The sequence below is a fragment of the Erinaceus europaeus genome, chromosome 13 (assembly GCF_950295315.1).
Source record: "Erinaceus europaeus chromosome 13, mEriEur2.1, whole genome shotgun sequence".
NCBI lineage: Eukaryota > Metazoa > Chordata > Mammalia > Eulipotyphla > Erinaceidae > Erinaceus > Erinaceus europaeus.
In genome coordinates this window covers 30,883,540-30,896,422 of record NC_080174.1, presented here as the reverse complement: position 1 = coordinate 30,896,422, position 12,883 = coordinate 30,883,540, and the positions used below count along the sequence as shown (strand labels likewise).

At 38.7% G+C, this 12,883-nt stretch overlaps 1 protein-coding gene across 2 annotated transcripts in view; it reads right to left on the bottom strand.

Moving 5' to 3' along the window:
- The window catches only part of MAP3K7 (mitogen-activated protein kinase kinase kinase 7), a 106,912-nt gene that overhangs the window by 71,192 nt on the left and 22,837 nt on the right, over window positions 1-12,883 (bottom strand). For both annotated transcript variants that reach the window (XM_060205477.1, XM_060205478.1), the window contains exon 6: window positions 5,266-5,390. In XM_060205477.1, coding sequence (XP_060061460.1) covers window positions 5,266-5,390 — 125 coding nt within the window. The remainder of the gene's footprint in view (window positions 1-5,265; window positions 5,391-12,883) is intronic.

The window sequence follows — 12,883 nt, the reverse complement described above, 5'->3', positions numbered from 1 at the left end:
TCTAACCTATGGAGTTTATGGCCTAAGAAATAAGGGTCTGAATCTGCCAAGGCAACTATAGATGAGACACAGTTGGTAATATTGCCTGGCCTGAAAATGATGCTATAAACATCATCCAAATTTAGCATCATTTTCAGGCCATACAATATTATCAACTTTGTTTCATCTATAGTTGCCTTGGCAGAGTCAGACCCGATTATTTCTTATGCATAAACACTACGGGGTTTATAGTCAACAATATTTATACACCTTTCCCTGATCCCTACTCTCTTCCCTGAACCAGCTTTCTGCTCCCATTTCCAGCCATGACATCATCTCCCCAGATAATAACTTGGATCCACCTGCATATCAGATGTCAGGCTCAGGAAAAAAAAAAAAAGAAAGAAAGAAAGAAAACTAGTATAATCATGGGGCCTTTGGAATATAACTAAAATATATTTACTAGCTATCTACAAAACGGAGACCCCACCCAACTCTGCATATGAACTTTCCCAGCCTTTAGGTTCATAATTATTCAACAATTTGTTTGGCTTCATATGTTAACTCTTTTTTTAGCCACCAGGTTCCAGATGCTAACATAATGCCAGCCGGACTTCCCTGGGCAGATGACCCCACCAATGTGTCCTGGAGCCCTGCTTCTTCAGAGCCCTGCCCCACTAAGAAAAGAGACAGGCTGGGAGTATGGATCGACCTGTCAACACCCATGTTCAGTGGGGAAGCAATTATAGAAGCCAGACCTTCCACCTTCTATATCCCACAATGACCTTGGATCTATACTCCCAGAGAGTTAAAGAATAGGAAAGCTGTCAGTGGAGGGGAGGGTATATAGAGTTCTGGTAGTGGGAACTGTGTGGAGTTGTACCCCTCTTATCCTATGGTTTTTGTCAGTGTTTCCTTTTTATAAATAAAAATTAAAAAAAATAAAATAAAAATGGTTCCCCACTCCTCTATAAGAATGAATAGTAAAGCTGTTGACACATGTAACAGTAACTTCTTTATAGATTCTTTGGTATAAATCTTTTGTCTCTTCATATTACAGTAATAGTATTATTTTAACTTATAGGACATAAATAATTTCTAAAAAATGTCAATTATGTATTCAAAAATAGTAGACACACTTATTTTTTGAATAATTTAACATTTGCTTGTCCAGTAACCATCAAAGTGAATTTAATTGCAAAATAGTTCCACTTTACTGACCAGATGCATATCAAGTTTCTCTTTCACTGGGATGGCTACAAAGTAACAAGGGCTGGGGAGATAGCATAATGGTTAAGCAAAAGACTTTTGTGCCTGAAACCGAGATCCTAGGCTCAATCCTGCTATAAGCCAGACGTGAACAGTGCGCAGGTCAGTGTCTATCTGTCTCACTGCATTCACTCATTAGAAATTAATAAAGATTAAGAAAAATAACAAAATATTAAATTTGTCAAAATAAATAAGACATAATCTGACTATTAAACATACCTGAAAGCTATATGCCTTCATACAATCTAATGTATAAATCACAAATTTTTAGCTCAAATTTAATTATTTTAAAGATTTAAAAGATAACTTGCTGCCTTTAATCAGAATATTAGTTTAATATTTATAGATCACTCTTTTAGAATTTGAATGAGATTATGGAGTAATCATAAAATCATAAAGTGGGGTTGGAAGGTAGCGTAGCAGATTAAACATAGGTGGCGGAAAGCACACAAACCAGCTAAGGATCCTGGCTCCCCAGCTACCCCCCTCCAGGGGGTCACTTCACAGGTGGGACAGCAGGTCTGCAGGTGTCTACCCCTGTCTCCCTATCTCTCTCGATTTCTCTCTATCCTATCCAACAAAAACATCAGTGGCAACAATAACAAGGGTAACAAAATGGGGGGGAAAAAAAGGCATCCAGGAGCAGTGGATTCTTACTGCAGGCACCAAGCCCCAGCAATAACTCATGGGGCTGGGCAGGGGGAAGAGGGTGCGGTGAGGGGGGGGCTGGGGGGGATCGGACACAGTCTTTCGGTGGTGGGAGGTGGGAATGATGTTTATGTACATTCCTATTAATTTCTAGTCATATAAATCACTAATATGAGAGGGAAAAAATTGATTGAATGTCTCAAACTTTTTAATGCACAGACCATACACTGAGTCTCTGATATGCTGACTCTCTTAAAAGCCTAGATCAAGAAGAACAGAAGCAACCGGTGGCACATTACAAATAATGTCAAAGGACATAAATTATGGTGATGCTGGGTATGATACAGAAAATCCTAACAAACGGTTTTTCAAAGTTAACCCAATTGCCAAATAATGTGATTATAGCAATAACTATCTATTGTCTTCTTAAACCCTAAGACAGCAAGAACCTCCCACTTCCTCTATAGAGCCTATATTTCCCCAGTCCTGGAGCCCCTAGGGTGGGGCAACTTTCCTGCATGCTTCTCTCAATTCATACCAAATGATACTGCATCTGCTGATCCCAATCTAATCAACGCAATGAGTACCACCCTTGGTATGCTTCACTTCAAACTGTGTCCAGAGACTTCAGGCATGGAATGTCAACCCTCATTACTTGGGTGAGACCTTTCCTTTCATAGGATTCTATAATTCCATTCCATGTGGTTCACTTCCTAACAAAGCCCCAAAACCTAGATAGAGACCAGGTCCCATGAGATAGAGCGTATGTTCACATGTATCCATAAATTAGGGCAAAATATATACCTGAAAGCAAAAGTACACAATAGTCTGCAGTGAGTCCGTATAAAGTTCATAATGAAGTAGTGTCTACTTAGACTTAGCTACCTTCCTCACCTACTTCTTATTACAGTTGTCGCATTCACTCCCAAGCTATCCTTATCAAAGCAAGGCTGCAAAAGCTGAATAAGGGCAAGAGACTGGCATACTTTAACGATGACTCTTTAGTCACTATCAGGTCACCCCATCAGCTGGGGCCCTATTAGGGAAGTCCTGAGATTTCCAAACAGACATGATGGGCCTAGACCTCAAATTAATCTCTCTCTTCATTGTTACTGGTCATCTCTATCAGGAATAACAAAACAGTCTCCTTTGAGGCCCACCCATAGGACCTTTCCCTCAATTTGGATCAACAACGGTAGAGAATGTTCCATCCTCCAAAGGGAGGATGGAAAACATACTCTATGCTACACCTGAGGAAGATGGGTCTTGATACTGGGTCAGCTTGGAACGTTCCTACTTATGACCACAGAATGTGAGCTCAGATCTACAGGGATGCAGAAGTCACATAGGCTCCTAAGCTGAATATGGACCCCAAATCACATCAAATCGTTGGGGTTTACAGTCAACAATACTCTTCCCTGATCCAGCTTTCTGGTCCTTTTCCAGCCATGACATCATCTCCCCAGACAATAATTAGGATCCACCTGCATATCAGATTTCAGGCTTTGGGGAAAGAAAAAAAACAACAACAACACTAGTATAGCCACAGGCCCTTTGGAATATAATTAAAATATGCCTACTAACTATCTGCAAAATGGAGGATCCCCCCCCCCCCCCCCGCCAACTCTTCATCTGCACTACTGCAGCCTTTAGGTTCATAAGTGGTCAACAATTTGTTTGGCTTTGTATGTTAACTCTCTTTTCAGCCACCAGGTTCCAGATTCTAGCAGGATGCCAACCAGACTTCCCTGGATAGACAACCCCACCAATGTCCTGGAGCTCTGCTTCCCCAGAACCCCGCCCCACAAGGGAAAAAGAGAGGCAGGCTGGAAGTATGGATGGACCTGTTAACACCCATCTTCAGCTAGGAAGCAATTACAGAAGGCAAACCTTCCACCTTCTGCATCCCACAATGACCTTGGGTCCATAATCCCAGAGGATTAAAGAATAGGAAAGCTATCAAGGGAGGGGATGGGATAAGGAGTTCTGGTGATGGGAATTGTGTGCAGTTGTATTCCTCTTATCCTATGGTTTTGTCAATGTTTCCTTTTTGTAAATAAATAAATAAATATAAAATGTTTAAAAAAATCATAAAGTATACAGACAATAAATTTGTTGTTCTTACTACCATATTTCTAACTACTTTCATTTTTTTGATATTTATTTATCCCCTTTTGTTGTCCTTGTTTTTATTGTTATAGTTATTATTGTTGTTAATGATATCGTTGTTGTTTGATAGGACAGAGAGAAATGTAGAGAGGAGGAGAAAACAGAGAGTGGGAGAGAAAGATAGACACCTGCAGATCTGCTTCACTGCTTGTGAAGCAACTACCCTGCAGGTGGGGAGCCGGGGGCTTGAACCGGGATCCTTATGTCCATCCTTGCGCTTTGAGCCACGTTAGCTTAACCTACTGTGCTACTGCCCGACTCCCCACGTTCATTTTTTTTAAGACATGTTGACTTAAACTTCAAAATGTTTACTTTTTATCACCAATACACATAGTTGGTTCTCTTTATTTCCAGTAATGATAGTCTACACAGTTGCTGTGAATACTAATCTTTGCTCCTAAAAGAAATGTTGGGATCCCATGAGCTCTTCAAATATTTGTCTCAAATGACCAATAAATACATAACTTTACTTCATATGTTTCTTTTTTAAAGCAAAAACAAAAAACAACTTTATTTAATACATATGGTTGAAGCAGTAACATTGAATTAATGGCCAACAGCACTGTATCTCATGCCTGAGTGATGATTATCTAGTACATGTTTCCCCTGTAAGACATCATAGCCTGCCTGCATTTAAGAACACTTCCAGAAAGTTCTTTTATACTACACTGGGAGGTTATTTTAAAGAATGAAATCATCAGTAAAAAGCGTAAAAGCAAGAGATATGTAGCACTGAGGAGATGACAAAGAGGACTCAGCATGAAAAGTGAAATACAAAAGCAGAGAGCACTACTACCCTTTTTCAATCTCAGCTGGGTATGTACATGGCATGAGACTCTCAAGTTGTGCCCACTCCACACATGCCTGGAAACAGCTATGAAATCATCATGACTAATGACTTTTGGATTACAAGTAAGTGATTTTACAGTTGTGCAATTTAAGGATAATTAAAACCGTTTTCACATATGCTTGAACTTAAATAGAAGGTGCTAGACAACTTAACTTTTGCAAAGACATTTAAAATTGAAAGCTTAGCTCTTAAGACAGTACTTGTTATCTCCTTATTCTTCAGTATATATCTTATGGTAGTAATGTGCCATACAAAAATAAACAATGGAAACAGCACAAAGTCATAAACATAAACTGAATTTACATGGAGTCAGCCAGATTTTTCAATCACATCATGCTTTTGTCTCTTACCTTCAAAAACTTCAGGTGCCATCCAAGCAGCACTCCCCTTGTTATTGGTCATGTGTGTCTGAATGTCACATGCAGTACCAAAATCACAGATTTTTAAAACTGTCCCCCCTGCAACAAGTAGCAAGCTGTTGAAAAGAAAAAACAAATTAGAAGTTGTGAAACCACTATTTGACTCTATAATCAAGAAAAAGAAATTTGTGGAAACAGAAAAGAATAAGCAAAGTGTTACCTTTCACTTTCTATGGTAGCCTGGCTACTATAAATAGCTTAATAGTGCAGAGGAGTATTAGCAAAAAGTAACTGATCTTAATTTAGTTCTCTAACGGAAAGTTGCTAGACCTACATTTTGATGTCACTATCTCTACAACCATAATGTTTTCTTTTTGTCTGTCTTTCTTCACCAGAGCACTACTGAACTCTGGCTTTTGGTGGTATTAAACTTGTGACTTCAGAGACTCAGGCAGGAGTGTTAATTTGCATGACCATTCTGCTATAATCTCTACCCACAATCTATTCTGATTATACTTCTCCTCAGCCTAAAATAAAACTGCATTGAATGAAAGTAGATGGACATTAGATATCTTTACAATTATTTACCCTTGCACTTACTATGCCTATCACTGTTTTTCAAGCAACAGGTAGGAAGTCACAAATCTAGATTATCAAGTAAAGATCAGATATAGAAACCTACATTACAATGGTAACATTTTAAATAATATGACAGAAAGTAGTCAAAGTGCATTGTGAAGCACTAGAAAGATTAAATATTGTCTTAGGAAGTTCTGTCTCAGATTTACAGAACTATGCCTACACATATTAGAGTGTAAAATATTTCATATGGTAGAACATAGTCCAAAAGTTTTCAAACTTAATTTGTATATGTTAACCTTATGGCAAACAGAGAGTTTTTATAGGATAGCCTAAGGTTAGCAGTTAGACTGGTCACTGAGCCTAATTCCTCTCCTCCAGCTTTCTGAGCAGTTAGATTTAGCTATATCACCATGTGACCAGTAGAGTTTGAGTAAGAAACTATGTACTTCACTTCCAAGCCTGGAACACACTCCATTTTTGTTTGTTTGTTTCATATATATATATATTTACTTATTGGATAGAGACAGTCAGAAATTAAGAGGGAAGGTGGAAAGAGACAAAGAGATACCTGCAGCGCTGCTTCACCATCCTTAAAACTTTCCCCTGCAGGTAGGGACTAGGGATTCAAACAAGATCTTTTGCATTGTAACATTTGTGCTCAACCAGGTGTGCCACCACCTGGCCCTTTATTATTTATTTATTTATTTATTTTTGGCTAAAGACAGAAAGAAACTGAGAGGGGAAGGAGAGATAGAAAGGGAGTGAAATAGAGAGACAGCTGCAGCTCTACTCCATCACTTGTGAAGATTTTCCCTGCAGGTGGGGACGGGGGGGGGGGGGGGCTTGAAACTGGGTCCTTGTGCAATGTAGTGTGTGTGTGTGCTTAACCAGGTATGCCCCCTTCTTTTTTTTCCCTTCCCCCATATATATGTTATAATGTAAAAAGAACACTTTTGAGAGCTGCTTGTGATGGTTTCTGGTTTCAGAGAAGGATGCTTTGTTTATGCCTGAGACTTGCCTGTACGGTTTAAATCATTAGTCAATTTGCAATTTGTTTCTGGATAAGGGTTGCTTTTATAATTAAACTCAGTGTGTGTCTGTGTGTGTGTGTGTGTGTGTGTGTGTGTGTGTGTGTGTGTGTGTGTATGCATAAATCTGGAGCTTTTAAATTATTTGACCAGGGAAACAAGGAATAAGAAATTAGTTTAAAATTAGTAGTAGAAATATGGTATATTTGTAAGAACAGTGACTTCATGAGTTGGAACCTATATAGAAGGTACCAGACTAGACACATGAGTGACAAGATATATATACCCAGAAGAGATATTTAATGCTTTACATCAGTATCAAGAGAATTTGGAATAGTTGAGGCTATACTTGTGACTGAATTTCTAGGGGAAGCCTCTTATCTGAGGACTGACATGGTGATTTAGGGAAATTAGGACATTTTATATACTGATACAGGTAGAGAAAGGAAAAGGGGGGGTTGTTGGGGAGATAGCATAATGATTATGCAAATGACTTCTATGCCTGAGGCTGTATGGTCCCAGGTCCAATCTTTATCATCACCATAAACTAGAGCTGAGCAGTATGTGTGCTCTCGCTGTCTCTCTGTATCACTCTCGGTAAAGTAAGTAAAATATTTTAAAAGATAGAAAGACAATGAGTCAATAAATACCATATATGTATTTTCTTAAAAACCCCAAAAGATTTAGTCTTTTGAGGAATTTCTATTTTAGTTTCAGTTCCTATCTAGGTACCAGAAACTCCCCTGCCTTTCTCTGAAATGGCAAATTTCCGGGAGCCAAAACCTTAGCTAAGTCTCTCACATAACCGGTGAATGGACATTCCGATCATTGTAACTGCGATTACCATCTAACTGTTTGGAAAGTTGCTCACCTACCTCACTCCCCCCACTACCTTAGCAGAACTTCCTCATGGTGTGTGCTTAAAACGCGGCTGTAAAATAAAATTTTCAGAGCTTGATCAGAAACCTGTCTTGCTCTCGTTCTTCATGTCTCTTGTCCCCTCCATTCTCTTGCCCCCTACCCTAGGTTTCCGTCGATAACCCCGCAGGCCGGGGCACCTGGCACCCGACGTGGGACCTTTTTGGGTCTGGGGTCCGAGAGAACGTCGCTCCCTGATGGTCGACCAAGGAGCATAGGACCACCACTTGAGAGAAGGAGTGAGTGAAGGTCCGCATAGGATCGCCGCTTTAGCCCAGACTGAGTGAAGATCCGCGTGGTGATCACCGCAGATTTACCCGTCTGTGAGATTGATCCGTTTTAAGGTAAGAAAGAGCGACGCAATTATGGGACAAGCATTGAGCAAGCAAGATTTATTTCTTAGGGGCCTCAAAGAGTCCCTCAAGACACGAGGAACAAGGGTTAAGAAAAAGGATCTCAAAAAGTTTTTCGATTTTGTGAATGATGTTTGTCCATAGTTTCCCTTAGAAGGGACTACTGATGAAAAAAGATGGGCCAGAGTAGGAAACTGTTTAAGAGATAACCTTCTGTTTGTGAGTCTGTCTCTATTCCCATGCCTGATTCAGGAGACCCCATCCCTGAGGCTCCTGCTAAGTCTCCTCCTGTTAAGATTTACCCCTCTTTGACAACCTTAAGACCCCCGCCAAAGATGGGCCTGATGATAGTCTTTCTCCTGAAGAGGCCTTATCCCTTGATGAAGAGATGGCCAAATATCATAGTCCTGACTGGCCACCCCTTTGCTCTTCTTTGTCCAGACCGCCTCCCTATGCCACAACCCCTCCGTTTTGTGCTCCGGTCCTCGACTTGGCTGACACCACCAAGGCTAAAACTCAACTAGCACAAAAAACAGCTTCCCTTAGAAAATTAGTAGAAGAAAAAAGAGACCATTTACAATTAGTTAAAGAACTGTGGGCTCTTGATTTGGCATTATCTTAAAACTAGCCAGCAAAAAAAAAAAAAAAAAAAAAATCCAGGTTTTCCCTCTGGCTACCACCAGAGCTCTAACTTAAAAACTCTTAATCAGAGAACCAATACACACTTTTGATAGAAATTTAATGATTTGTTTCTTTAAAACTCTAAAAATGTACCTTAGCCCAGAAAAAAGAATTTCAAAGATTTTTCTCCGTGCGGTAAACTAAGCCCACCTGTTCTGTCCATGCAGCCAATCATGGCACAGAGCTACTGCTCCACAGATTGGCAAATTCAGTCAATCATTCCCCTAAGCCACAAAGGCCCCTCCTGGTGGGGGGGTGTAGAGGATGGAGTTAAGAATCCAAAATCCAAAGCGGTTTTTCAAAAGGAAAATTTTTCTTTTCACCAAAAATGTATGTTTTAAGTCTGTGCTAACCTTGTTTCCATTAATGTGTGTTAACCCCTAAGTAACTAAAGGTTGTTTTAAGTTTTAAATAAGATTCAGTTAAGCTAAATGTGGTTTTAAAGATCCCGACTCATAGAGTTGGCACACCTTTACCAGAGTAAAATATAGGACAGTTTCATCCTTCTGATAGCTAATATCAGCATCAATTCATTAGTTAAAAGATTTTCTGAGATCTCTAGGCATGGTAAAATGCCCCTGCAGTCTCTCTCCCTCTTGTGAGAATTGTAAACCTTAACAGCACCCCAATACCAACTGCCACTGTTTGTTAATTTGTTAATTCCATGCTTGAAATGGCTTTCTAATAACCCAGTCAGTGTAGAGCAGTGGCCTTGCCAGGAAAAAAGGGTTAAATGTGGTATTCCTGGCCTGATAAAAATTTTTCATTTGGTAGATGTGATTCAACAAAATTATTTAGAATAAAATGGTCATCTAAAAGAAATGTTAACAGTAAAAATTTATTTTGAACATTTTCAGCTATGAGGTTTATCTTAGCTTTTTAAGTTACCTATCCAAATCAAAGTGAAATATCAATTAAGTTGTATACCCACCCTTGTTCATAGCTGCCCTAAGGGTGTGATAGCTTTGTGATAAGCAAAGATCCTAACAAAGTTTAACATTTTACTTAAAATTGTTTAAGTGAATTTAAAAAAAAAAAAAAGTTTTTAAAATACTTTCTCAACTAAACAGGCAAAACTGACTTGGGTTAGTAAAAGATAACACAATGGTTATGTTAATTATCTAACGCCAGAGGCTTTTGCTCTGATAAATGAGGTTTAATTTAAATAAGGTATGTAAAAAAAATTTTTTTTTCCAAATAAAACTTATCAAATAAATATGGGGCGGCCTAATGTAGAGCTGTATAGATGTTTTAGCTAACCTTTTTACATTTTATTCAAGAAGTATGCCCCTGGTTTCCCTGAAAAAGAATTCTAGATATTAAAACATGAGAGACTAGGTAAAAAGTTAAGAGAGTTTTATGTCTGATGTAGACAAAAATGTTCCGGTTAAAACTTTTATTTTAAAACTTGTTAAGAGATTTTTAAATCTTACTCATGAGTTAGTTACTTTTGCTTTTACAGTGACTTACTCCTTCTAATAAAGTTGTTACTGAGATAACTCCCCTATTTAGAAAAACTACAAAAATTATCAAATAATTGGCTTTTGAGAGTACATATTCTACATGTCAAACTTTAATTAGTTCTTTTAGAGAGTAAAAAAAATAAATTTATCTAGCTTGTTTTAAGACACTGTCAGAGGTTTATTCTTGATAAATTAAGGTAATACATGGTGCTTCTGGTCTGATAGATTTGTTTTGGCAAATCCTGATTTAACAAAATTAGTACTTTGAACAATTAAGCTATGAGGTCTTATTTTAGCCTTTTAAGTTGCCATATTAGAGTTCTAAAGAGCAAAATCTATTAAGAGTTTTATATCTATGCTTACTCATGATAGCTTTGTGATGAGTAAAGATCTTAGTAAACTAAAGTTACAATAGTGTGCTTAAACTGTCTAATCAGTTTAAAATAATGCTAAAAAATGGTAAACATTTTATCATGTCAACACATTAGGTATTGACTTTCTATAACATACTGGTATATTTTAATAAAGAGCCTTCTAAAATCATATAAGAGAACTTAAGCCAATTCTAACCATTAGATCATCAATTAACTTGGTACAAGTTCTCTCCCTAAGTAAATAATTATAGGTACATCTGCACATGAAGAACTGACTGCTCATATGGTAAGATTTAAAACTAAACATTTTTAATTTTTTATTTATGGGTATGTAATGACTCCTAAAGTCACTCATATCCTAAAATTTTTCTCATTTTTTTTACAAGCCTCTTAAAATTTTAACGCTTGACCTGCCATAGTGAGAGCACTTTACTGGCTCCTGCATTGTTTAATTAAGATCCTGCTATTCAGACTTTTAAGATTAATCCCCATTGATAAAAGCCAATGCTCTCTGGCAGATTGATGTAATTCACCTGCCCATGTTTAGTAAACAAAAACATTTTTTTTCTCAATTGGTACTTTTTCTAAATTTATGTGGGCTACAGCTCAAACAAGAAAAAGCTCAAAAACCTTAGGAGTCATATGCTCTGTTTTGCTTCAATAGACATCCAATCCATGTATTTTTGTTTCCTTTAGAACATTAAAAGCTCAATAAATAAAAAAAGGGGAATGCACCCCCCAATATTCAGTTGGCTAAAGTGTCAATGAAGTAATTATACTAATATTTACAAAAATTCGAATTGTCCATTTATTATATCTCATTGACAAAGCCACCCACTCTCCCAGCCATAGAGACATATTTCTTCTTTCTTTTTTCAACACTGGATGTCCATGTTTTGTTTTCCTTTTATTATGGTGGATGACATTATTGCTCTTGCAAAATCCACAGAGTCCCTGTTGGCAAGTCCTTACCACAAAGGACGCCATGGCAGTATATGGTCCAGCTAACCTCACCAGCTTATCCAAGTCTTCTCTTTCTGCTGACCTACCACTGCTGACTTCATCCTTACATGTTTATTGACTGCTCACTTTTCTCCCAATATTCCTCATGTTCAAGGAACCTCACCTTGACTTCTAATGTGTATGCACCTCCTCTGTGTTTTGGTACAACACCACCCTATATTTTCATGTCGATTCTTCTCTACCTGGTCCTTGCCTCCTAGTTTTGCTTGTTCCATAGCTGACCCTCTATGAAGAAGAATTTCATCAGCTGGCGCTGACCCACCAGAAGACCAGACATGCTGTGTTTCTTCCCCTGGACATCACATCCACTGACTGCTTCCCTTAGACTTGCTGGTGGCGCGCTAGGACATTTTGATACCCCTTATGGGACTCCCGATTAGTCTTTTGTTAATGATTACCTTGGGACCCTTTATTTTTAATAAGATTATTGGCCTTATAAAACAACAAATTGACTCCTTGGCATCGAAACCCTTACAAATATATGACCACAGACTTGATTTGGCTGACAGAGGCTTGGCTGAACCTGAGGGTGACACACCTCTTTTAGGAGCTGCATAAAACTCAGATTTATGCACGCCAGCCTTGGCATGGCGTGGGCACCGGTAAGGGGTGCTGGGCTAAGCACTGCAGGGGGAGGACCGTATAGTCCGCCTCTGAGTCCCCCGTGAAGCAAACCTGATTTGCATGGAGGTTGGTGTCAGTCATCAGAACTCTTCCCCATGAGTTTTTCTCACCTTAGAAATAGTGGCTCTTCCTTCTCTCCCAAAAAAGACACCAAGAGCCATATAAGATGCGGGAAGATCAGTTCTATATTTACCACGTGGGAGAAATCAGGTCAATACTTCTCCCCTCTGGTTAATGCCTGCTTATCTCTTGATAAGATTCCTAGCTTTTACCCTCAATTGCAGCCTCACTTAAATTGTAAAAAGGGAGGACATGCCGGGAGCCAAAACCTTAGCTAAGTCTCTCACATAACCGGTGAATGGACATTCCGATCATTGTACCTGCGATTACCATCTAACTGTTTGGAAAGTTGCTCACCTACCTCACTCCCCCCACTACCTTAGCAGAACTTCCTCATGGTGTGTGCTTAAAATGCAGCTATAAAATAAAATTTTCAGAGCTTGATCAGAAACCTGTCTTGCTCTCGTTCTTCATGTCTCTTGTCCCCTCCATTCTCTCGCCCC